The sequence below is a fragment of the Cricetulus griseus genome, chromosome 5 (assembly GCF_003668045.3).
Source record: "Cricetulus griseus strain 17A/GY chromosome 5, alternate assembly CriGri-PICRH-1.0, whole genome shotgun sequence".
Classification (NCBI taxonomy): domain Eukaryota; kingdom Metazoa; phylum Chordata; class Mammalia; order Rodentia; family Cricetidae; genus Cricetulus; species Cricetulus griseus.
In genome coordinates this window covers 20,642,528-20,668,542 of record NC_048598.1, presented here as the reverse complement: position 1 = coordinate 20,668,542, position 26,015 = coordinate 20,642,528, and the positions used below count along the sequence as shown (strand labels likewise).

Here is a 26,015-nt window from a genome sequence, read left to right as displayed (position 1 = left end):
AATTTTATTGAAAATGGAGCCACACTTATTCTCTGTATTATCTGTGGCTGCTTTCAAGGTACAGAAACAGAGCTGAACAGTTCTAACAGAGACCTTATGCCCACAGAAATTCACAGTCTGAGCCAGGTACAGTAGCAAGCACCTGTAATTCTAGCTACAGCGGAGGCCAAGGTAGGCTGATTGGGAGTAAGTAACAGGTCACCTTAGGTTACTTCATTTAAAAAAAAAAAAAAAAAAATTCTGCTGATCATGGATCCATTCTAGATCAAATGTCTTGTCCTTGATCCAGGGACATTACTAACAAGGATTTCCCATCCTACAGCGCTGGCGAGAACCTGGGGTTGGGGCCACAGATGCGGACTCTGATGAGTCTCCCAGTTCCTCAGATACTTCCGACGAGGAGGAGGGCCCTGACCGGGTGCAGTGCATGCCGTCCTGAGGCCCCAAACTTAGGGATGGGCTGGGGCTGCCAACCCAGTGCTGCCTGGGCAGCTCTTTTTTGGCCCCAGGCCCTTACATTCATCAGAGATGCACTTTGGACTTTGTTTGAATAAAAGAGACACGTCTGAGAAGGACAGACCACAGGGGATTGAGCCAGCAGAGCCCCAGGGGTGAGAGACGGCATGAGCTTCCATGGAAAGGCGCAAAGGATGCAGCAGAAGTGGGCCTCTCCCTGAAGCCTTTGGTTAACAGGCTCGGATAGGAAATGGGGCTTATTTTTCTTTAACCTCCCTTGTTTCTTTTGTGGGGGGTGGGGGAAGGACTGGCTGTTCAGTACCAAGGGGCCAGAGAAGAGGGTAGGAATGCCACTCTCTTTGGTTTAGGGTTTTCACCTTTTTTTCCCCCTTTTTTTTTTTTCTTTTTTTTTTTTTTTTTTCTCCCCTTTTTTAAGAAATCTGACAGTTCCATTGTTTTTTTGCCCCTGAGCAACCACATCCCAGGACCTTGTTTTTCTGGGAAATCCTTAAGAGTCCCTGACCATCCCAGTACTTTTCTCTTCCGTCACTGCACTATTCTCTGTACTTCTCACAGGGTTTACACTTGATTACATACCCTCCATATCTCTCTCCACCCCGTCACTCTCTAAGTGGGGGGCTGTGACGGAGGCTGTGGAGAAGTGGGGAGGGGGCAAGAGGTGGAAGAACAGGAAGAAGTTACCTCTGTGTTTTTGTTTTTAATTGTTTGGTGGCAACAATTTCCCTGTCCCTATCACTGTTAGAGGCCTAATTTTATATCTATAAATATATTAAAAAAGCAAGTTAAACTTGGATGTATCAAGTTAAAATTATTGTCGAAAGTTTAAATACCTATATATTCTCTATGAATACAATGCAATAAAGGGACTTAAAGGAAGAATGAGCGAGACTGATGATGCAGAGGTGACATGTGGGGTCAGCTTGCCATTTATATATGGCTGTCAGAGCCTGGGGCCTACCTTTAGGTTTTATAAGGTCAAAAACGGAAGGATATTTGGCTGTGCCCTTCTTTCTCTGCCTTGGTGCAGAGGTTTGGAAAAACAGAAAATTCCTTTCAACTTTGCCTCAGGTCTTCTAATTCCCTTAAGTCTTATGGAGGATCCCAAGATTGCTCCTCTTATTGGAGGCTGGCCTGTCTTTAAAACATGACTGGCCTGTGACTTCAGGAAGGGCACCATCGCTGCAGACCTTACCCTGGTTCTGCTATGACAGAAAGCACACTCAACCCCTGGCCTTTAGCTGCTTGATTCTTTAAGCCATTCAACTCCATACCAGCTCCTTTCCTACTGGAAGGATGAAGGGAAAACTTCCTGGGAATTGAGGGACAAGCCAGTAATTGGAAGATTTATTCTGGTGACTGGGGCTTAGACACCCAAGTATGAAAGTCCCTGTTGAATTCTTGCCCTAAATGCTTTTGCTGCTATTTCTCTCCCCCTGGTTTTCACAAGATTCAATCAGGAATCCTGCATCCTGGGACGTTTTGATTTGACCACTCTGGGCCAAGAAGAAGGGGGAAAGAGCAGAGGGTGGTATTCCTACACACTTCTTCCTCCTGACCCCTTCCTAGCAGCTCAGACCAGATGCCAGTTGTGTACTTCCTTCCTTCTTGAGGCAGGGAGTGAAGTAAGCGAGTAGTCGCACTGCTAGGGGGATTATGAGGTGGGCTTAAAACCATGCACTCTGGAATTTGTTGTATTTTTTCTCAGTAAAGCTTTTCCCCCCCGACTGCTGCTTGTGTGGTATGTGGTCCATTTATTTGTGACAGAGTACTTTTGTTCCTTCCAGTATAAATACTTGATTCTGCTAAAGTCTGGTCTGGGATACTTAGAGGTGGCGGGGCATGTTATTTGGGGGTGTTTTCCAGGCCCATGTTTTATACAGAAGTGAATTATAATAGGGAAGGCATGGCTACACATCCCCTCCCAGTCATTCAGAGGTTCCCCAACTCTTAATGACTCACAGAATTCTAGAATCAGTCAGGTACAGCACAGTCAGTCACCTTTATTCCAGGGTTAGAACAAGGCTATGCATGCTGCAGACAGAGGAGCATGGACTAGGGGCAACCTCATAGCAGCACAAAGGTAGCAGGGTAGGTCAGTCTATTAGGGCAGGTTAGTCTTTTTAAAAGTGTTTGTTTGTTTGTTTGTTTGTTTCCTTACAGAGAAATTGCTGAAAAGCACCCTCTCTCCTCTCGTGTTTCCTCCATAAGGAAAGCTCCATCTCACTCTTGTTCTCATGCACCATCCCAGATGGAAGGATGTTTTATACTGATTTCCTTTCTCCCAGTCGTACAAGTATCCCCTTTCTTAAAGGAAAAGCCAGACAGAATTAGGGAGTCTCAGGAAGGACCTTTAAGGCAAAACTGGAGTCTTGGAGGTGTGTGTGTTAAGGCAGGTGTCTGCAGCAGTGGCCAGGGGGATGGGCAGACTGGGCTGGGCTAGGAGTTGGGGGTACGCTAGCCAGTCTGGCTTCTTCCCTCTTCTGACAGCCTGCCCCCCCACTCCCCACCCCCCGTGGAGCTTTGCTCCCACACCCTAGAAGCTCCTACCTTCAAGCTTCCTCTAAAAAGTCTCTGAGCTTGCATGTAAATTTAATGTTTGCTGTGGTTGATTTCAATGCTGTTTGGACTATGTAACAATTTTGCTCTGCCACTCCCTTCACTGTGGCATTCCCTTCCCACTCCTGCTCTGGCCTAGACAATAAGTTAATGCTAAAAACCACAAAAAAAGGGCAGACATGGCAGTGCGGGTTTAATATACATATATGTAGAATATATATGTACACACAGTTAGCACGGTCAAGATGGGGAAGGGCATCTTGGGACAGGTAGGAGGCTGGGTTCACTCACTGTACTCTAGTGACTTGGCTTGGAGGCATCCACAAACCCAAATGAGAAAGGTTAACCAAGTCCCTTCCTGGATTGAACTGGGGTGGTAATAGGTGCAAAGGAAACCACTATGATTAACTTCTTTCTTGCTTGGGGTATTCTAAACTGGAGACTGGTGTGAAGGTTACCTACAATATCCATATTGGGACCCTGTAGGTATGGGCAGGTTGAGGTTAAAACCTATAGATCTCATTCCCCCAAACCTCCTTAGGCTCAGGGTCAGTATATTCAACAGTCTGTATTTAGGAATAAAGGAGTAGAAGTTGGGCCTGTCTCCACCTGCATCCCTATCTCAGGCTCAGTAGTACATGGTCCCAGCATAGTCTCTCCAGAGCAGAAGTTGGGGACATCAAATGCTGGCTTCTCCATGGGGTTTGATTTTGGGGGCCAGGAAAGGCTCTAGTGGTCTTCTCATTAAGATTTCTGGCTCATACCCATCCCAGGCCCATGACAAGGGCATAAAAGAGGGCCTATTGGCTCTTAGGACTTCAGCCTAAGGAATAACAAGAAACTGGATTCTAGCCAGTCCAGCATAGATCTACAAACCCTGAATTCTGGGTTTTCTTTCCCCTTCCAGGTAGAGGCTGAGTAGCCTCTTACCTTCCTTCCCCATTGGTTTTAACTCTCACCATCTCTCCCATACCTCATCTTAACCTTAGCTCCTCAGTGTAGGAAAATGCGGGAAGAGTGGAGGGGAGGGGAGAAGGAGGAATGTGCCCATTTCTATTTACATAGAAATAGCTTCCACTTCCCCCTATAGTGGGGAAATTAAGCCCCCCCCTCCCGACTCCAGTCCCCTCACGAGGAGGAGGAACTAGATGAGCTAGACAGACAGACAGCCAGAGCGTGTGAACACGCACACACACGCGCATAGTAAGGGGGTTAGGACCAAGTTAGTAAGTGGGTACGGGGCAGGGGGTTGCCCTAGCCCCTCCCATTGAGGATGGGGAAGGGAGTGGTCTGATGAAGATCCAACCTTCCTCCTCTTCCTCCCCTTTGCTCAAGCCTTCTTTGGTGGGGGAGCCAATTTGATGATTTCTTCCTCAGAGGGCTGCCGGATAATGTCTGAAAAAAGCAAAGATGGGGTGTGTCCAGGGCTGCTAGGCAGGCCCACTGAGCATCAGTCTCTACTCCCCAAATTCAGGACGATTCTCCACTCTTAAGAATATAGTCAGAGGGGAAAAGCAGAAATGTAGCTATGCCCAAGGCATGGCCAGTTACAGTTACCTTTGTACTTCTTGGCACTGGGGATACGGGTTAGCTTGGTGTCCAGCTCATCCTCCTCTGAGATCTTCAGCACACGGGTTCTGTAGTCAACCACCATAGTGAGTAGGTCAGGACGGCGGGATATCTCAAAGATGTGCTCAATGTAGGAGAGGTTGTCTGGAGGAAGGCAGCTTGAGTCAGAGCTAGGCTAGAGAGGGCAACTTTTACCCTGCCAAACTGGTATTCCTGAACCAACCCTGAGTTGTTTATGTTGGTTATCCAAGGGGACAACAGTGAAAGAAGGGGCTAAAGTTTGCGGCAGCCAAACAGTTTCAAGGACTGATCCTAGGAAGGACAGGAGGCGATGAAATTTTCTGGGGCATAAATGGAAAATAAAGACTTTGGGCTGGATATCAAGTCCATCCTCCGAAGAAGGGACAATAGAAAAGCTGCCTTCAAAATTACCCCACATTGACCCTGTCCTTTTTCTACTTTCCTTCCACATGAGTATGAGGAAGAATTCCCAGACACCACACGTGCAACAGGACGAGATTATAGCCAAATCAAAGAGGTTCTGAGCCCAGTAAGAAAAGTGACGTACTAAGGGAGCGAAAGCTCTGACACAATCAGGGTGGTTTGAGAAGATTATATGTGCCATCAGACCATAAGCCCCCTGCCCCAGTGGTGGCAATAGTCTGAGTTGTGGTAGATCCTCCTTCAGTTCTCCTCATACTGTCTGCTGCACTATAGCTAGAAGAGTTCATACAAAGTAACTCTGAGGTTACTTTACTTTTCACACACATGTAACTCAAGATTGACATTCTCAGCTACCTGTAATTAGACCCAGTCCTTTTAGTCCTGCTAAGCTACACTGCATTCCTTTGCTTAAACAGGTCCTCTGGATTCTACCTTAGGAATCCCACTTGCCTTTGGAGTCTAACATCATCATGGTGTGTGAGTGTGGGTATGAGCATGAAGGTTCGAGGACAACTTTGAGGAGTTGGTTTGCCTCTTTCACTTTGAGCCCTGGGCCCTCATTAGGTATGCATGGCAAGTACTTTAACCTGCTACTCTGCCAGCAGTTGGGACTGTCTTACACACCATTTCACCCTGCAAGCCCCAGCTGCGAGTTACTGTTCTAATCCAGTGTCTCCCTCCCTCTGAAAGTAGGTAAGAAAACATTAGAATCATGGTTTTAAGTTTTACCACTTTAAATTGTTTTCATGTCCTGTTATATACAGTGGTAGCACAAGGGTATTGAAAACCCTTTTATACTAATAAAAGCCATACATGAAGCATGTCTAATGACTACTGTCTTGGAAACCCCGTAGTCTCTCAGAGTTTATCATTTACCCTGCCCTGTCATCAGGTGTCACTTTGTGTAAGAGGGTTGTGTACATTTCTGTTTGCTGAATGAACAGAGCCCCCTCCACAACCTTTGTCCAGCTTGTTGTGGCTCTCCAGGAAGCTAAACCAGGCACTGCCTGTAGTGATCTCCTCACTCTTCTCGCTGGGGATGTCCTCCTTGCAGGCTGACTTGAGCTGCTCCAGATCTTCAAGGGTAATGTTGTTGGTCAGGTCCTGAAGGAGAGTCCCGTACTCGGCCATGACTGGAGGGGAGAGTAATAAAGGGAGAGTAGTAAGCTGAGCTTAGTGTGTGGGTCTGGTTCACTTACTGCCCAGACTTATCTGCGCCTTACCCCCATGCTCAACAACACACACAGGAGCGCACACTTTGTCCTGCTAGGGTGGTGTGTACCTAAAATGTGGAGGTTTAGGAGAGAGGGCAGGTCTGGAGGGAGCCAAGGAAAACCCTGACACACAAGAAGAAACTCAGGAAAGCTAGGAGCCACCATGGAATGACAAGTCATTACCCCCCCCCCCACCCCATACACACAATCTTTCTTTTTCCCTCCCTTAACAGTAACCCTGGCAACAGCTCCCCTGACTGAGGAGGCGGTTACCATGGCAACATTCTTCAGACTTTCTTACAGTCTCCAAGTCCCCCTCCCCAATTGCCCCACCCACCTACAACTCCTCCCCCTGTCACAGGCTTGGCTTAGCAGTGAGAAGCTAAAAAGGTTTGGTTGAAGCCCCTGTATTCTCTCTTCCATTCTTCACCAGAAGCAAAGGGGTCCCTCATTTCATCTTCCCACCACCCCATTAATGACTCATTTTGGATGGATGCCTAGTTACGTGGTCTGATGGATCCCTGTCCCTCCCATGCTTACCCCCTGCATTAGATTATTAGGTCTTAGGGTAGCAGGGAGCAGTGGGCCACCCCCACCTTTGTGGAGCCCATTTTCTCCCTTGATAGTTTACTAGGCCCCAACTCAGCCCTCTTTCCTAGGCCTTTGTGCTGTGCCTGCAGCCCCCGCGCCCAAGAATACCAAGCAGCGGCTGGCTCTGGCCCCCTGCCCAGTTCCCAGGCAGGCTGGGTGATGGGGGGAGGGGAGTTTAGATGTAGCTTTCAGAGTCTGGCAGGAAGGGAGATGCTAACCTTTTATCAGCATCCTCTGATACTACCTTTAACCTGGCCTCCCACAGGCAAGGCTAGACCTGACAGAGGTCTAACTTAATGCCTCTCTTAATCCTTGGGCGGGGAGGACAGCATTTGTCCAAGGACACCCTTCACTGAAGTAGAAACTATAGCTAAAATAGAAAGGTCAGACCTGGGGCTGGGAGATGGCCCGGTGCTTATGGGCCCGGGCTGCTCTTCTAGAGGACCTAGGCTCAATTTCTAGCACCCACGTGGCAGCTCACAAACTAACTCCTGTTCCAAGGACTCCAACACCCTCACATAGACATATAAGCAAGCAAAACACCAATGTACATTAAGGAAAAAACAGAGGTTAGACCTTAGAATGAACTTCATGATTTGATAAAATGTGAAACTCCAGTGGTAAGCTGAAATCAGTGACCTAACTGAGCACAGTGACTTACACCTGTAGTTCCAACATACAGGAGTCTAAAGGAGGAGAACTGTTGGCAAGTTTAAGGTCAGCCTGGACTACATAGCAAAACCTTGTTTCAAATAAAGAACTCTTTTCTGCAATAAGTATATATTTTTGTATTCGGAAAATTAAAGCATTAAAAAGTAACTACATCATAAACAGTCTGTGGCTAGACCCAAAGGTGGGCAGGAAATGGAATGGCCTTGAACCTGACCAAAGCTACCCATGCATCACCCAATACTGAGCTGAAACTGGCAGATCAAAGGGGGCAGGTTGAAAAACCTGTTTTCCTTGTTTCTAGTCTCTCTTGTAGGGGAACTGAGGCAGAGCCATGGGCACTGCATCCATCCGAACCCATGAGTCCCTGTTCTCAGCCCCCAACTTTGACCAGAATAAACAAACCTTCTTCAATGGTAGGCGCCGTGACACAAACAATAAGCCAGACTGCAGGACTAGCATGACCTCCAGAAGAATTGGTCAGAAACATTTTTTACTTGCACACCCAGGTGCCACCAGACAGAAGGGCCCAGCGGTGGTCCTACCAGTCAGGGCCAGGGACAATGCTCTCTGACTGTCAGCACCAGGAACCATCTCTGCCTTGAAATCTAGGTCACACAGCAGCAAGCGGGAGCCCAGCCCCGCCTCCACTGATAATCCTAGTGCAGAAAAGGGGATGTGGGGGGGGGGGGCGGAGGGGGCTGGAAGAGTAGCCCAGGATGGAGACAAGACCCTGCCCCAAATGAGGCTCTGGGACCAAGGCCTCATTGGAAAAGGGGTCACCCTGCCTTGATTTCACAGGGAGGAAGAGTTTGTAAATACACGAGCTGCTGTGGGAGGAGAGTGTGTAGCACTGTGTGTGAATCCTGGGAGGAGTTAAGATTTAGGGCTCTGGTTCTAAAACACAGATCTACCGGGGAGGTAGGCGGGAAGGGATTAGTGTGTGTAACACACACACCCACAAAGGTTGGGGGCAGTGGGTAGGAGCTTGCCAAGAGTAAAACATACAAGGAGGCCCTAAAGAGGAATGTGGGTAGGAATATATAAAGTGGCCAGTGGAAACGTGTGTACACGAGTGTACGCAATGCATGCACCTGAGTTTTCCTGGGTGAGAACAGGTATGTGGAAGATGCTCTGGTAATGGAGGCATGTGCAGCGCTAGCCATGAGTTTATGTGCGACGTATGTTTGTGTTTGAGCCAGTTGAGAGTATGCAAGAAAATGTTAAGAACAGTCTTGCACTCAGAGGGGTGACGGGGACCCACAATGTGACAGAAGAGAGCTGGCCCTGGGAAAGACTGCGCATGAGGAATTCAGTGTGTGTGGCTGGTGTGTGTGGTGGTAGTGGGGGGGGGCAGTTAAGCACAGAGTCCACAAGGCTGCAGCCTCCACTTAGCTGTTACCATAGCAACCTTAGTTCAGGGCACCCCACACACACCCTGCCAGTCACCAGGACAATGACACCACCGATGGGAAGAGTGTGGAGAAGGCTAAGGGACAGGAGAAAAAAAAAAAGAATAGGGGCTCTTGGGGGAGCAATGAAGGAGAATCTAAAGTCACGATTTGCCCACAGCCAGGTGTGGCAGAGGCAAGGGCAGAGTAGAGTAGTTAGGGGACATTTTTTTAGGGTACAGATAGGCAGAATCTGCCCTACATGACTTTCAGGTTTCACTAATCAGCTATTATCCCTGGCTGGTCAGTCTGGTTACGGTGGGGCTTGGCGGAGCTTGCCTCCTTCAACCTGTAAGGGCCTATCAGAAGCCTGCCTTCCTGGCTCTGAAAAATTCTCATCTGTGGAGCAGCACATAGGGCTGCCCCAGGAACACCAGGGGGGCAGTGGTGGGGTTGGGGGTGGCACATTCTCAGGACAGGATACCAGGGCAGGAACTGGATCCCAGGCTGCCAGGAAGTCAGCTCCCTTCCCTCCCATCTCAATCTGTGCTCTGCTCGCTGCTTCCTCACACCTTCCTTCCTTCCTTCCTTCCTTCCTCCCCACCTCAGCTGGCTCTAGGCATAGCCTTGACCACTAAGGACACTGGGGGGAAAGGGGCCTTTAGACAAGTAAGCAAGCTAGCTGCTGGTTGCTCAGAGAAGCCGAGCAAATGGATAGGCACCTGTGGTTGGAGGTGGCGGTACCAAAATAATTTCTGAGCATTGACACTAATCTGTGGTCGATTGTCCCCTTTCCCCAACATTGGGTTCCACAGAGGAAACTTAAAAAGGAAGCCTGAGGATTAGATTTTACCCCTTCCTCCACATTTGTTATCTGGCTGAGGGGAGGGGCCACCCGGTAACAGATGCAGGGACCTGAGGTCCCTTTAATGGGCAGGAGGGGATTCCTTGGCATTCATTTAAGTCAGTCAGTCTGAAGTTGGGAGCTGGAGGAAGCAATCGACGGGAAACAGGTGGGGGGTGGGGAGCTAGTAGGGCTGTTGCTATTGTAATGTAAGTGATGTCTGGGTCCCAAATGCAAGCTGAAGAGCAGTTTATTCCTCCCAGTATCTTAACTGACTTCTTCCCCTAACCAGCTTTGGGTATCTCACCGCACATGCCTCTCTTCCTGTAACAAAGAAGAGGGCTTTACAGTTCCAAGGTCAGCCTGGCAGGAGGGCTCCAAAATCTGCATCTACGAAGAAAAACAGGTTGCCCCTGGGACTGGAAAGGACCAAGCCCAAGATGGAGACAGCCAAAGATAGCTAGCTGGCATTGGATTAGGCAGGGCAGAAGAGGGTTTCACGACTGTGAGCAGGTACTGGGCGCCGTGACTCTCCCTAGACTGGCTCTGTTTGTTATTCTCAGCTTTGTCACGTCCACATCCTTACCTTCCTCCTCAGTCATTTTTTAGTTTCTTTTTCTACCTCTTTCAGCTACCTTTCTTAACCCCACTTTGGAGGACCAAGCCCAGGGCCTTGGGCTTGCTAGGCAAGTACTCAACTACTGAGCTAATCCTCAGCCTCCTTTACTCTTTCATGGGCATTCTTACCTTCCACTCTTCCTATCCACTCATCCCGTTTGCTGGTAGCCATGGATACACTGACCTTCATGAGACTCAGTGTCCCCACCGAAATACCCAGAGCCACCACAAGGAAGGGATGAGCTTCCCGACTGAAAAAGTTTGACAGGAAGGAAACACACACACACGCACACGCACACGCACACGCACACGCACACACACACACACACACACACGGTTGGCTACTGACTAGCTGGTGAAGATGGCTAACCTGACGTTGTACGTGAAGCTGTGTGTGAGGTGTAGTGTCAGTCTGTGACCTTATGTATGAAGTAGATGGCACCTGCTGAGCACAGGTGGCATGTAAGAAGTAGGCAACCAGAGAAGCTGGCAGCCGAGGGCATGCTGGCACTTTCCCCACTGGAGTGTTTAACCGCAAAGGGAAGAGCAATTAACACTAATCACTCATACAGCCTGGGGGCCAGACATATAACCTAGAGAAACAAGGCACAAATGTTCACATGCTCCTTCTACCTCCTTGCTTCCTTCACCCTCCCTAACTTCTGTCCTCTTTAGCCTACTCTCCAGCATCCTTCCTTCTGGTTCCTCTGGTCACCCGTCTCTCTCTCCTCTCTCTGGTTACCTGGATGGATCCCTGTCCCTTTCTCCTCTGTCTCTGACTCTCTCTCTCTCTCTCTCTCTCTCTCTCTCTCTCTCTCTCTCTGTCTCTCTTCTCTCTCTGTCTCTCTTCTCTCTCTGTGTGTGTCTCTCTCTCCCTCCCTCCCTCCCTCCAACTTGGGTTCCATCCTTGGCTGACTCATTCCTTTCACTCTCTCCCTTGCTTCCACTCCCTCCTCCATCCTTTGGCCACACTGATGCCCAGAATCGAGCCACTCCCAGGTACCCCATGCTCTAAATGTGCAGTCAGCAAGGAAGGTCATAAGAAGCCCCTCACCCAGGTAAGAGCGCAGGCTCACCAGTCCTTGAGGTATTGTCTACTAAAGCTGCCCATAAAATCTGGGTGCATTTGTGGACAGTGGCCCCTTCATCCACTACTCAACATTCCTGTTAGATGTCAAGGAGACTCCACACGGGAGGCAATGGGTTGTGGTGGGTGGGTGGATGCGTAGTGCAGGTTTGCTGTGATTTGGTTTGTATGGGAGGATGTGTGTAAGTCACATGGGTGTGTGTCACTGTGTGGTTGGCTTTTTTTCTTAAAGGTGTGTTTGTGTCCCTGTCGGGTTTGACACGGATTTTTTTTTTTTTTAATTAATTGGGGTCTTTACGTAGGCTACATCATTCCTCTGCACCCCCAGCTCCTTCCTCCTTTCCTCCGGGCAAGCTTCCACCAATCCCACTCTCCCCAGACGCAGTAGGCTGGGTGTGAGAGCACACGTAACCAGCTGCCCGCTGCCTGAGCAACTGAGGCAGGGCTGAGGCGAGCCCGGAGACCGCCTGCAGAGGCGAGTCCGAAGCTAGAGCAAGGGAGGGAGGGGCAGGAGCTGGCCTGGCCCGGCCGGCTGGGCGGGAAGCAGGCTACATCCTAATCCCCAGGCCCCATCGGACTCCCAAACTGCTGTTCAGCGCGGAATGGGCGGACGAAGCCACTCCGTCTGCAGCGCAGTCCAGACTCTGGATGCACCGACATAAACCCCATGGGGCCTGACACGGTGGACCTGTCTAGATCCTCAGGCTCCCCTATTTGTCCCCCGGGTTCAGGATCGTGACCTCTCCAAAACCAGACCCCCCAATCTACCTCCTTCCCGCCAAACATCTCCCCTTTGCCCCTCTCACCGCCTCCGGAGCTGAGAGCTCAGGGTGCGGGCACTCCTGGGTCCCCGGTTCCTAAGCAGCGTCCGGAGCCTGCTTCTTGGCTCCTGCCGCCGCTGCCGCCGCTCCTGCCGCCGCCGCCTCTTCCGCCCGTGGAGCAGAGCCTGAGCCCAGCACCGCCTCACCCCACCCGACTGGCCGGTGATGTCAGAGCCGGGGAGGGGCGGGGGGCGGGGAGCGGCGAGAGAAGGGGGAGGGGAGGCAGGAGGGGAGAGAGACTGTGGGCTGGGGTTCTGGAAGACTCCTAGGATTCGGACCGGACTAGGCTCGAGTATGGACTCTGCCTCTTCCACTTAAACTGTGGAACAATACTCACATTACTTTTTCCCCAGTGGGTCGCCTTTCTGCCCTCTGCCCTCTGCCCTCTGCCCTCTGCCCTTTGGATGGTCACGGTGGTCAGGACCCCTGGAAGGCGGAAGCAATTTGGATTAGGGGATTTGGAAAGCCTGTGGTCCCTGGGTTCTCTTGCTACTTTGAAAAAACCTGCTTCCCAGCCTTATAGGTCAGAGAGGATCAGTAGAAAATGACCAAGTTTATTCACGCTAGGAATAGAAAAGGGGATGGGGACAGGCAGCAACAGGGTAATCTCTTTTACTTGGCCTGGAGCCATGATCTCTTCTGGATAATAGCAGCTGGATCCCTGAGCTCCTCCTGCCTTTCCCAAATATACCCCTACACACTCACCCCTACACACACACACACACACACACACACACACACACACACACACACACACACACATGATGTAATTTTATTTTCTGGGGAAAAAAAGCCATGAGCTCAGCATGCAAATATAGACAACTAACAAAGCCACACTTAGCTGTCTCCTAACTCTGTCCCTCTGCTTAGGCCCAGTGTGATAATTCTCACTTCCCCTCCACCTCAGGGACTTTCCTCCCCCAGATTCTCAGCCAGACTGAAAGAGGGAAGGGAGAATTGGAGAAGCATCCGATTTTCACCCCATCTCCAGCAGAAGGAATCTCAGCTCAACTCTCAAAGTGCCTGGTCCCGAAAAGTGAACATCTTCAGTGTTTGCATGCCACTAGAACACCCTAGCTTGCCTGAGTCCCAGCTTGGCAAAGGCCCTGCCAGAAGCCTCAGATGAGTCCTTCCCTACTCGGGGCCACACTTCTGGGAAAAGCAGCTCACGTTGCTGTCACCTTAATTTTCACAGTGCTTCTCTTTGTTCTTCTCCTTCAGCGTGGCTGGCCGTGGCCCCTTTGAAGATAGCATATCCTTGGAATTTGCTTTTGTTTCTAATTTTGCAGGACCAACGTCTATCTTGTTGACCCATCTTTGAGACTCAGAGGAACTGCACAACATGTAGTTATTTAAATGAAACAACCAGGCAGAGGGACCCAGAGAATATGGACTTCACGCTTACTGTGTCCTCAGACATTAAGTCCATAAAGTTCAGTGTCCTCTTCAGCCAGACAAGCATGCTAGTGCCACTGGGAATCAGAAATAGTAAGTCTTTGGGGACTGGTACCAGATGAGTGCTTAAAAAACAGGAAGTTGTTTAGTCTGGTAGCTGTCACTGACCTATACTAAACAAACCCCATATTTTTTATGATGTAACCTAATACCCAATTACTTATTAGTTATCCATTGTGTGTGAACAGTCGATTGAATATTTGATTTGTGTTCTGTATGCTTCTGCCGTTTTCATTAAGAGCACAGGATTTGTCTGGGGAGAGTGAAAACTTTAATCTCAGGGCTCCTTTTTCCAGACTTAGAAGTCTTTATGTACAAGACCCTATGGAAATAAAAAGACAGCCTGGGTGCCTGCCCTCAGGACTCCATTCAGTGGCTGTGTAACTGAACAGGGCGTATTAAGTACAAGAATGGAGGTATACACAGAAAGGATGGCAGGACCGCCAAGGTCTGGAAGGACCCTCACTAAGGAAGAACGGTGGACTCAAATTTTGACGTTCAAATAAAATGCTTCAGGGAGGGCACAAGCAGCAACATAGTCAATTGCATATTGCTCTGTTAGTCTTCAGTCATCTAGGGTGTTTGTCTTGACTTCTCAGCAAGGGTAATCAGCTTGAGAGAAGGGACAGGCCTGGCACTGTGTGTTCCTCCAGAGCCCAACAACAGCACTGGACAAACACCATGTGTTCAGAAAAAGCTTGTTAACTGGAGGCAGATAAATATCCAGCCTTCCCTGGGATAGCTGCCTGGAGTGAGCCCCTGCCCCTACCCCTGCTGATGAGCCCCCTAGCTTGTTCCTAACAAGGCACTCAGTTAAATCTCCCAGCCTTTGGGTGCCTCCCTCCTGCCATAAGGGTGAGACTTCATCAACAGCAGACACTTGCTCATTCTGCCCCAGATCTCTTTATTAAGGCCTTGCATTTGACCCAAATACATTAACACGAGATGGGTGAGATACATCCCTTAACACAGTACCTCCCCTTCTCCCGGCCAGGTCAGGACAGTCAGAAAGGTTTAAGATTTGAAAAGTGGAGACTGTGTTGATGGAAGGGACAGAGAAGAAATGGCAGTAGAATCACAAATATGGGGAGTGACAGGAGAGGAAACAGTAGATACGGATAAGGTATAGGATAAGAAGCAGGAGAGATGAAAGAACTGGGCTGGTATCTCAGGAAAAGCAGCTCCTTTTCTCACCAGTGAAGGAGACCAGGACCTCAAGCACCCTGTATACAGACCACAGTCGGCCCTATAGTAAAGAATGACCTAGTGTCCCGAGGAGCTCAGGGAAGTGCGTGGAGGGTAGGAAGGCACGTGTAAAGAGCAAGTGGGGCTGGTAGGTGGTTGCCATAGCAACTAGTCATCATCGTCGTCGTCATCATCATCGTCGTCTTCGTCATCATCATCCTCCGTGTTGATTTCACCCTCCAGCACATCCTCCAGCCAGTCCTCCAGTTCCTCAGCAGACGGCAGGTCCTCCTCATTGTCCATCTCCATCCATATGCTGTCCGCCTAGGTGATGACACAGATAGGAGGCGGAAGCTAAGTTTAATACAGATCTGGACCTGTCCTCCCACTCACTCTACATCCTTCATCCCTTCCTTGTATCCTTCAGTGGCCAGAGGAACTATCCTAATGAAGATCAGAGTTGGAATAGCGATGGATATGAGCAGAAAGAAAAGGTGAACTGGCTAAAGACCTCACTTCAGTCTCTCCCTTTACTGTTGCCATCCTGTGCTGCTGAAAGCAAACATTTCTGTCATGTCTGCGGTGTAAAAGCATTGGTGGCTACTCATGGCTAACATTCAAGGATTGTCACAGAATGATTTTCTAGCAATTAGCTTCAGCAATCTTAAACTCTAAAACTCTGTTTAAAAAGACTTGCCTATTCTCAAACCTGATATTCACTTTTTTGCTGACTTTTTGTTGTTAGTGTTTTGTTTGTTTTTTAACTTATTTTTTTAAGATATGCTTTTGATGGCTCTCACCTTTAATCCCAGCACTTGGGAGGCAGAGGCAGATAGATCCATGAGTTCAAGGCCAGCCTGGTCTGTAAAGTGTGCCCCAGGACAGCCAGGGCTGTATGGAAAAACCCCATCTCAAAAAACAAACAAACAACAACAATAATGCGCACTTGCTTTATAGAGTTGGCTGGCTGGCCTCATACTCTGCTGTGTATCCCAGGCTGGCCTTGAACTCACTGCAGTGCTCCAGTCTCTGCCTCTCCAGTGCTTAGATTTCAGGCATGTGCCACCACGCCTGGCTTTGCTTTTGTCCTTTGACCACCCTTTACTCTCAGTTTGGAGACTCTTATTTGACCCTTATTGAAATCTTGTACACAACATGATCTCCACGGTAGTACTACTTTCTCTTAAACTACCCTGAGTCTCTCGAGCAGAAATTGCAGCCTTGTTAGCATTTTACTTATCTTAAAATTTATCAGAGCCAGCCTTACAATGGATAGAATGCTTGCCTATTCCATTAGACTGAGAATACTATGAAAGCAAAAGCTGTGCTGTTCAATTCTGCTCAACAAATAAATGTCAACTATGTGGTCACCAGAAGATCTCTGCCTTCCAAATATTAAGAATCTGCTAGAAGAGATAGGATGCTAAAAGGCAAGGTTCTCAATGCCAGTGAGCTCCAAGGGTGAGGTGCCATAGAGGGAATAATTCCAAAGGACAACTTAATGGAGGATAAGAAGTTGAACTGGACTTTGAAGAAAGACCAGGTGGTTCCAGTGAGTGGATGATTCAAACGCTCAGGTCATGCGTTCCAACCCCACAGGTCCAGCCATTAGACTGGGATATTCCTTGTTCCCGGGCAGCGCTTGCTTCCTACTTAGCAACAGTGTGGAAGAGAACTAGCTATACCGAGATGAGTTGGTGCTCTGTCTAAGGCCATACCACCGTAACCGCACCCAGTCTCATCTGATCTTGGAGGCGAAGCACTGTTGAGCCTGGTTAGTAGCTGGGTGGGAGGGAAATGATGTGGTGCATAGCCAGGAACGGACACTCACGTCTGTAACATTGACAACTCCTATCTGTGGAGCTGACAAGTCGATGTCAAACGTCTTCTCCCAGTACGGGACCAACTGTGGAGAGAACCAAATATGTCAACTTAATAGAGGTTAGGAGTACACGAGTCCATCAGAGGATGAGAGTCAGGCCAGGTACAAAAGGAGGCAGGATGAATTGGCGATGGATGGAAGGACAGCCCAGCCGTAGACCACAAGCTTGTAGGTAAAGCTAATCAGTGAAAGAGTAGAACCCTCTAAGGAAAAAGATGAGGAAGGCAGATTCTCCCTTCAAAGAAGAATGGAAAACCTGCTTTGTTCTTGGGTTTGCTTATGATTGCCTGTGTACCTTTGGGCACCTCACTTCTCTCTGCAGAGCCCTCTGTTCTTATAGCTCTCTTTTATTAAGATTTATTTGTATTATTTTTACTTATGTGTGTTTGTATGAGTGATTACCACAAGTGTGCATAACTTCAGAAGAGTATGTGTTCACCAGTTCCCCTGCTGAACAGCCACCAGACATTTGTGCTAAGAACTGAACTCAGGTCCTAACCTCTGAGCCATCTCGACAGCCCGGGTCCTACGTGTCTTAACTTAAGTACTTATACCTGACAATCATCTGTATTCTGTCACATCTTTGTTTGCTCATCCAAACAAATATATGTTAGATGCTGGGGGTTCAGCTGAGGACAGTGCTGTCTCCTGGATCATGGAATCTGCTGATTCTCTGAATATACATTCATGGGCAGAGTTGAATCCAGCTGCTCACCAGAGAACTGCTTTTCAGCTCTGGCACACTAATTACCTGTCCGCCTCTGATCTGGGAATCACATATTACACCCCATGCAATTCACTTCTCATTCCTGTTCCCCTAGCTCAGGATCCCCTCTAATGCTCATGAGCATGCAGCAGGCATAACTTTCTGGGTCTCCAACTAGGAACTGGGGATAGGCATTCTGAAACAACCACAAAAGAAAAGGCACCCCAGGCCAAGTCCCCACATTAGGATCCCAGTGCTTGAGCAGGGCCTCTTACCAGTGGGAAGTCATCAGGGTCAATCCAGATGATACTAAGGTCAGGGTTTTCAGTGTTGTCTTGGGCCACAGCCTTGAGAGTCTCTAAGAACTCATAACCGTCTTGGGGAGGGCAAAAGGGAGGAAAGTGATTTAGAGCAGAAAGGAGAGGACAGGAATCCAATCCTGTTCTCTTGCCTCTTACACCAACACATTTCAGGCCCCAGGCTGCTTTCAAACTCCCAGGAATGCCTTCCGTGTGAGGCCTATGATCCAACAAACACACCACCCACTCCTGGCTTCCCCCAGGCCACTCCAGGGTTCCTTCCTCACCAGGATCAGCTTCCTCTGCAAAGGCCACAATGTGGATTCCATCCAGGTCATCCTCCTGTTGGAGGATGAGGACAGGGGCAGGGTTAGAGCTGAGGGAGACCTTACTCTACTCCTGTCAGCCTCTTGGAGTTGCCTGAGTCTGCATCATAGAATGCCAGCTTGTATTTTCATGGTGGTGACTCTTATGAGTGACACTTTTTCAGCTCTGGTAACCCTCAGAGTTTGAATCTACCTTGTCATATTCATTCACTTATGCATGTCACCCGAGATGCGTTCTTCAGTACAAAAATCCTTGTCCCTTGACTGAGGTACTGCTCTCTCTCTCTCTCTCTCTTTTTTCTTGCAGAAGGCACAAGGAAGAACAGGAAGGGCCATTTCTAAGACTTGTACCCACCCCTGCTCCCCAAGCACCGGGTCCTGGGAGAGGTACTCACCCAAGTCTCATACATACTCTCAGGCTTCAGTTTCCTCAGGGTTGATCTAGGAGAGAGACAGGGTCCCTACTCAGTTCATGAGAAGAACATCTCCCTCCAGAAGGTCCCCACAGCTGAAGCCATCACTGGGTCAGGCCTAGGGCATAGACAGCTTGTATCCCTTAACAAAGCCAACTAGCAAATCTAAGCTCTGGGCATCAGGCCCGGATCGGATCATTGCATGGCTGCAAAACAATGGTTAGTGGGAAGGGGAGGGCTGGAAGAGAGACTTTGGGGCAGGGGAGGTAAGAACTGGATACCAGGGTAGTCGTCTTTTTTTTTTTCATTTGCTCATTCAATAAAATTGACCGCCTGGGCTCAATAGAATTACACACCTAATATGTGCCAGGAGAGAGAGGGGGCTGAGATACATTATAAGGACTGAGTGGGGTAGAGTTAAACTATGCAAACACGTGGTGCCCTAATGAAACAGGCCAGAATCTAGTGGGAGAGAGTAAGTGGTATTTAGACTGATGAGTGGGTATTTCTAGTTGTGGAGTCACATGAAGAAAGAGAATTGTGTGTGAGTATTGCAGGGTTTCCTAGCATCAGCACCGCTGACACAGAGGGGAGGGGGTGCCCTGTGCACAGTAGGATGCTTAATAGGATCTCTGGCCTCTAATTACTGAATACCAGCAACAGTCCTCACAGACAAAAATGTCTTGGAAACATTGCCTAACAGCCACTGGAAAGCAAAATCCTTGTCCCTCTATCTCTGTTGACAACTGCTAGTGTGGAGAATGAGAAGAGGTGTGGAGCTGAGCTAAGGCTTAAATCCCATTTCCTACTCTTCCTCCCCTTGAGCCTTCACTCAAGGCCGATAAAAGAATGAAATTAACAGTAGAGAGAAGGTGCCTTGTAAGTCCCTGGTCAGAACACAGATACTCACTACTCATTTGTTGACAAATTACTTAAATCATAATAAGCCCCACAGTCCATACACATTTACAGAGGACTTTCTCCATGTAGGGCTCAGGGCTAAGTTCTAGGCTACAGAATATAGTGCAGAACTACTAGTGTATCTATCAGTGAGCACCAATTCCCGGAAGTGTATTCATCTCCAGCGGAAACTGGCTTTCAGGTTGGCTTGCGTTTCCCAGCCCGCCTCATAGACTGGTGTTCTAGCCCCAGGAGGAAGCTGCCCCAGGAAGAGGGTTACTCCCTCCCCACCTCCTGTGTTCCTCCACGAAGCTGACAATCTCCTCTTCACTGTTGGGCTTGTCTGGGATGGTCACAGGCTCGTCCATGAAGGCCTCATAGAAATCTATCTCATTCAACTTCAGAGTCAGCTTCTTTGCCACCTTTGAGGAAACAGACAAGAGTCGTGGAGTAGATGAAGGGTCGGAGTAAGAACTAGTATAAAGGGAAACAGGTTGCAGAAAAGGAGACAGAAAATGTGGGTCTCTGTCACTACCACAGTGACACTGGGGGAGTGTCTTAACCTCTCTGGGTTAATTAAACATGACAAAGGTGAGTTAGACAATCTAATGGCCCCCTCCTCTTCAATTCTATAGGAGAAGGAAGGGATGAGTTTGGGGTGGGGAGTGCCAGCATGTAGAATGAGACCAAGACCCTATCAATTTGGGGAGAGAAGGCTGGGGCAACATAAGAGTGTAGGGAGACTCGGTGTGGTTATGGAGAAGAGAACCTTGCTGTCGAAAGTAGCGAAGAAAGGGATGTAGGGATGAAACTCCTCAGCTGCATCCTCGAAGGCTTTGTAATCTGAGGGGAAGAAGGGATCGTCATTCTCAGGGTCTGCCAGAGAATCATCCCCCCTGGCTTCTCTGCAGATCCTCCTTGACATGTGGGTCCCACAAGGAGACCCATCCCCTCTAACCTCTAGTTCTCCGAGAATAAAATAAATAGAATTGTGGTGGGAGTGGGGTTGGGAACGCCCCAGAGTACAGGACAGATGAGCAGAAGGAAGGAGACGGATGGGAGTTCAGAGCCAGAGATGCTGAGCCACCGGCACGAGCAGGCAGGAGGACAGGTGACATGCAGGGCCAGAGAGGGGAGCAGTGGAGCTGTTACCCACGCTCTGAGTCTTTGCTCTTGAAGTAGCCAATGAGTTTGATCTCATCCTCAATATTTTCAAATGCCTGCAGCTCACGTTCACCTTCAATCAATTCCACAGGGTCTTCTAGGACCTGCAGGAACAAGCACATTGAGCAGATCAATTCTGTCCTCACTGACAGGACCCAGAGAGGGATCCAGGGAAAAGGCGGGGACTAGAAGAGGAGTTAGATGTTGGTAGAGGGTGGGCGTGTGGCCCGTGTGCTGTACACTGTTAATGCTGTATGTGTGTAGTCTCAGTGTTGTGCAACGTGTGATGTATGTGTTCTGTAGCTTCTGTTTGGCATGGGGTTTATGTTTGTGATGCTGTATGTGGGGTTTATTTATGGGTCTGATGCGCAAAGTAGATGTCTGATATAAATTGTGTATGTTGCATGTTATGTGTGATGTGTGTGTATGTTGTCTGTCATGTGTGCTGCATAGGAGCGTGCATTGTATGTATGTATGTTGTGGGTCTGGTATATGTGGTACATAAATGTGATGTGTGTTACATGTGTGAGCATGTATGTGTGGTCCATGGATGTTTTGTGTGCATTGTGTCTGACCTATGTCATATATGTATGTGATATCTATTGTATGTTGCATGTGGTATATGTGCAGCATATGTAGTATGTGTGTGTGTCTGGTTTGTGGTGTCTGTGGTGTGTGTAGGGGTGTAGGGTAAATTAGAGACTAAGGGGCATTGGAAACTCCAAGGATGTCAGGTTCAGGGGAATCCTCACATCAAGAAGAAACTCCACCAGAGTGTCCGCAGAAAATTCGCCATCGTACTCAATGACTTCATCGCCTTTAAACACGTAAACGCTGTCCTCTTCAGTTAGTCCTAAGGAGCACATGGGAGGTGAGCTATGGCCCAGCCTTCTGCGTCTAACTTCTGTTTAGAGTCCGCTTGATAATCCCAGTAAACTTATCATCTACCTCTCCATTTCTCTCCCCCACCTACCTTCAACAAGCCCTTAAAGCCTGCATTCCTATGTCCATGTCTCTGGATTTAGTTCAGGAGCTAGCCTCACAGCCAGGCAGGCTAAGAAGCTGGGGCAAGGGGTAGGATGGGAGGAGCAGGTAGGGTCTGAGGGGGAGGAAACCGGAAGGATGCAGATTCTAGCAACACAGCTCCCTTGCTCTGCCTACATAGACAGGGATGGCTATTCCTGTCAGCATCTCTGCAGACTCTAGGAGCTGCTTCTCTGCTATTGCCGGCCAGATGACTTGTTGCTAACTACCCTTCCCCCATCCACATCCGGTGTCCAGCCTGTGCTGCCGCCTGGTGGCCGGGTGATGTAACATCTGGGCTCTGCTAAGAGGGGGGAGGGGGGGAAATGGGGAGGGAAAGAGGAGAGTTGAAAAAGGACTTTGCAGAAGGTCTCTCTGGCTATGCCTATATTCCTTGATTTCCCCTTCCTTCCAACACCTAGCTGTGTTTCTTTTTCTTTCCTGTTTTTTTTTTAAACTAAATTGTTTAGGTTAGTATACAAAGCAAAGTATCTACATGCATTTTTTTGTTGTTGTTGCTTTACTATGTAACCCAGGAGGCTTTGAGCCCACAATTTTACTGACAAGAATGAGCCACCATGCCCATGCTCATGCCCAGCCTTAGCCATTTTCTAGATAAGCATAAAGAAGGCCACCACCCCACCCCACCCCATCTCGTGCTGGGATTGGAGCACACATGGGTCTCCATACAGACTAGTCTCCAACCTTGACCCCCTTCCCGACTTCAGAATAGATGCAGTTGAGGAGCTCCTGAGCCCCTCAGATTTCCCCCAAGTCCTCCATGTAGGCCTCTCTGGTCTTCCATCCCCTTCTGCTTCGTGCCCCTCTCCCCTTCCTTACCTAGTTTCTTGGCCACAGCTGCATCCTTCTCAGAGTCCACCAGGCCAAAGCCAACACCCTTGTCTTCTAGGACTTGGGCTGCTAACTGGAAGAAAGAGTCAGGATTGAAATTAGCCCCTAGAATTCTTGTAAATTCTTGTAAACCCCTTCCCCATTTAATGCTTCCCCATTATCAGGTCAACCGAGGAACAAGAAGCTCAAGCATTGACCTTTGACCACTTGTTAAGGCCCAGACTATCTCCCGGACACCCCACAATCCTGGCCTGCCTAGGGTTAATCTGTGTAGCTTTGGAGCCTATCCTGGCACTCGCTCTGGAGACCAGGCTGGCCTCGAACTCACAGAGATCCGCCTGCCTCTGCCTCCTGAGTGCTGGGATTAAAGGCGTGCACCACCAACGCCCGGCTTGGCTCAACTTTTTCAAAGATCATGAGTGTTTACTGTTCATTGTGATGTTCCTGAGGGAAGCTGAGGAGTTTCACCTTCCGTGAAAGGCTGGGCCCTGCCTTCCATCCTGATCAAAGACCAAACTCAGCATAAGGGAATTCGGGACCTTTGGGATCCCCAAAGTGAGAACTGTGGAGGATGGGGTGGGGGAGTGGTCATATTGTTGACAGGGTGGGAAAGGCCACAAAGTCAAGAGGATACCATTCATCTCCCAGTGGAGGGAGAGCCACTGGCAGAAACTAAGCAGTGCTCTTCCTCCAGGTCCACCACCTCCTTACCCGTAGCACTTCTAGCCAGTCTTCGGTCACTCAGACTGGCCACTACCCCACAAGCTCCCACCCTGCAATCCACCCTGATTCTTCCTGCCATGGGCATACTTTGCAGCTGTACCCCACCCAGCACTGCAGCACAGTGATCCTTGGGGGAACTGGAGGGAGGGTGGCAGGTGGATGGCAGAGGCCACTGAGCACTCAGGATAAAAATACTTGGCTCATTAATCAGACAGCGGTTTCCAGAGCCCAACAGGGCACACAGAAATGCAAGCTTGCGACCTGGTGTCTTACACTGAAATGTTCCAAGCTCTGTACAAAGTGGGGCCTCTGAGTACCAACAAGCCAGAGAAGGGGCCAGGGAAGTTCAGACAAGGAGACAAACATATCTTAGTTCCCTTAAGGATGTGCATGGCCATGTATTCCAATTATAAAGACCCCCCCACAACACACCCTGCATTATTGTTATTATTTTGTGTATTAACCGTCTCTGCTGTGGGTAAAGTCAGCCTGAAAGGAAAAGAAATCTCTTCTCTGAAAGAAAAGAAGGGGAAGGCATGCTGAAGTCTCCTTCAACCACAAGAATTTTCTACTGAGGACAGTTGTTTGATCCAGTAGGGACAAAGGAGGAATTGGAGGAATGAGAGGGACTGGGCTGGGGGCCCGGGGGCTTGAGAAGCTATTTAACCATGTAGTCATTAAATCAGTTATAGATAAATAAAATATCATGTTTACATTCCTGCTATTGGGATATTGGCGTACAGCCCCAAGAGTGTGAGAGGGGCATCTTTTGGCTAGGAGAGTACATTGGTGGTATGGAGCACAATGCATAGTACAGCAAGCAGCTCCCCACCATCCCAGCCAAACCTAGTACCCCTGCCTCCTACAGCACAGAGGGTGCAGACCCTTACAGCACTGACCCTAAAGTTACCAAAGGAAGGGTAGGACCTTGGTCCCCGAGTCTTTGATCTTCTGGCTAGGGCCGCATTCCAGTCATGCTCGCTGTGAAGACAAAGGCCCTGTGATGCTCTTACCCCAGCCACCACCCTCACACATGGGGCTCACAGAGGGGGCTGGGCATGCTCTTGAGGCCTGCTATCTTCTACTCACCTCCAGGGTTAGCTCCTCCATCTCAAATTGTCTTTGTGAGGCCTTGTCATCCTCAGGGGGCTCATGGTAGAGGAGGGCCAGTACCTCATACTTCTTGAACACATTCTTGTAGTTCTTTGCATTCACATTGATCACACGGTCCACACCATCGTACTCAGGGAAGTCCAGCCCTTCCTCCCCCTGGACCCCTGACTTCGGTGTCCCCAGCACCAATACAAACAGCAGTGCTAGCTGCAGCTTGGACACTGCCCTGGCCCCCATTCTGTCAGCAGCTCTCATGGAGGTAGCGGGATCTGGGTCTGCTCTCCTGGTCCAGAGGTTAGCTGAGATAGGGAGGTGGCCCTGGATACCGAATCCTGAGTTAGGGGCTCCAGGTGGGGGTGGGGTAGGGAGTGGGCTAGAGCAGTGGACAGAGAACGCTGCTGGGTCCTGGAGAAACTGCCCACAGAGCCAAGTGAAAAAGGGTCAGGACGAGGAACAGGAGCAGGGGCGGGGAGGGAACCGGAGCTGCCCCCTTGAAATTGGCACCCCTCTGTCCCCACCTGGCCCTGTCTAAATATGTCTCTGTGGTTGGCAGGGGAGATGGATAACCTTCTGAGGCCAGGACAGCTCCATGAGAGCCCGAATCCTCCCTCTTCCCTGGGCTCCCAGCAGCTCCTTCCTTCCCCCTCCCCCAGTGTCTAGGGCTCCTCAGCCCCTGGCCCCATGCAGGCCTAAGAGCTCATCGCCATATTAAGAAAGGGAAAGGGAGAGATGCCGGTTCTAAAAATAAGACCAGATGAGTTAGGGGTAAGTGAAGCCGGGCTGGAGGAGGGGAGCTGGAGGGGTAACCGGGGATCCCAGGGTAGGACAAGGCTAATCAGAAAGAAATGTAGGTGAAGAGGACGACACAGGATAGGTCAGAGGCTAAACTGAAAATGCAGGATGAAGAAGGGGAGTGGAAATATGGTATTTCTTCTGACACCTAAAATCTGGCAGTCATCTGTAGGTGATGTCTATTTCTTTGATCTTACAGTGGAGAGGGGAGGCAATAAAAGTGCATTCCAGGCTCCAGAAAAGAAACCCCCTGCAGTTCCCTTTAGAGAATGTGGACCAAGGATGAGATCATTCTCTGAATAAAAGATGGAGTGGAGTCCAAGACCAGAAACCTGGCTTGACTCCAGCCAGTTTCCTTTGCTTCACTCAACAGTCCCAAGTCAGGAATGTAGGGGGAAGGACAGGGTTGGCCCATAGTCCATCCTGTAGGGATGTGGACTGGGGCTTTCTGCCTGGAAGGACCACTGTGAGGGAGGGGGCACTTCCTCTGGGTGCTCTCTGTTTGCTCCTGTGGGACTCTGTTTCCAGGACACAGTGGGCTCAGAGGATTCCCCATGCTGTAGGATTCTACAGAGGGCTATTAGCTACTGTTTATTCCTATGTCTTTGATAAGGCACAGATAATCAGTATAAATATGGGAAATTAGCATGAGGTAAACAGGAAGAGCTGGGCCCTGTGGCCTTACCCAAGGCTGTGTGTCTGAGGCCCAAAGCAGAACTGGAGGTGTGAGAGCTGTAGTTTCAGGCTCCTCGCTTGGAGGCGAAGAGTTGAATTTAGCTGGAAGTATCTATCAAGACCCCTTTTATGGGCTTCTAGGGCTTGTACTATATAGGTAAACTGAGGCGAGAGGGAATCAATGAAGAGATCACATAAAGTCAGCCTTCCTTGTCCCCGTCTGCTT

The 26,015-nt window shown here is 49.3% G+C and overlaps 3 protein-coding genes across 7 annotated transcripts in view; 1 reads left to right on the top strand and 2 right to left on the bottom strand.

The window, feature by feature from the left end:
• Dcaf8 (DDB1 and CUL4 associated factor 8) overlaps positions 1-2,202 on the top strand; it is a 41,021-nt gene extending 38,819 nt beyond the window's left edge. For all 5 annotated transcript variants that reach the window (XM_027418955.2, XM_027418959.2, XM_027418957.1 and 2 more), the window contains one exon: positions 323-2,202. In XM_027418955.2, the coding sequence (XP_027274756.1) occupies positions 323-439 (117 nt within the window). In that variant the 3' untranslated portion in view covers positions 440-2,202. The remainder of the gene's footprint in view (positions 1-322) is intronic.
• A 1,017-nt stretch (positions 2,203-3,219) lies between these two features.
• On the bottom strand, positions 3,220-12,370 carry Pea15 (proliferation and apoptosis adaptor protein 15). The gene is given in 4 exon segments (NM_001244851.1): positions 3,220-4,428; positions 4,591-4,746; positions 6,006-6,179; positions 12,267-12,370. Coding segments are annotated over 3 exon segments (393 nt in total). The 5' UTR covers positions 6,178-6,179; positions 12,267-12,370; the 3' UTR covers positions 3,220-4,363.
• A 2,250-nt stretch (positions 12,371-14,620) lies between these two features.
• Positions 14,621-24,577, bottom strand: Casq1 (calsequestrin 1). The gene is made up of 11 exons (XM_027418953.2): positions 24,299-24,577; positions 22,475-22,559; positions 21,364-21,464; positions 20,604-20,715; positions 20,217-20,290; positions 19,739-19,869; positions 18,530-18,575; positions 18,096-18,150; positions 17,785-17,885; positions 16,753-16,827; positions 14,621-15,245 (listed from the first exon to the last, which is right to left on the bottom strand). The coding sequence occupies exons 1-11, from the start codon at positions 24,575-24,577 to the stop codon at positions 15,090-15,092; spliced, it is 1,215 nt and encodes a 404-aa protein (XP_027274754.1). The 3' UTR covers positions 14,621-15,089.
• Positions 24,578-26,015: the final 1,438 nt, after the last annotated feature.

Bases quoted from the DNA above. Each gene is read 5' to 3' on its own strand.
- Casq1 (XM_027418953.2), bottom strand. From the start codon at position 24,577: ATGAGAGCTGCTGACAGAATGGGGGCCAGGGCAGTGTCCAAGCTGCAG. The intron at 20,291-20,603 runs GTGGGTAACAGC...TCTTCCCCTCAG, and splicing joins CAAGAGCAAAGACTCAGAGC to ATTACAAAGCCTTCGAGGAT. The intron at 18,576-19,738 runs GTGGGGAGGGAG...TCTCTCTCCTAG, and splicing joins TTCGTGGAGGAACACAGGAG to ATCAACCCTGAGGAAACTGA.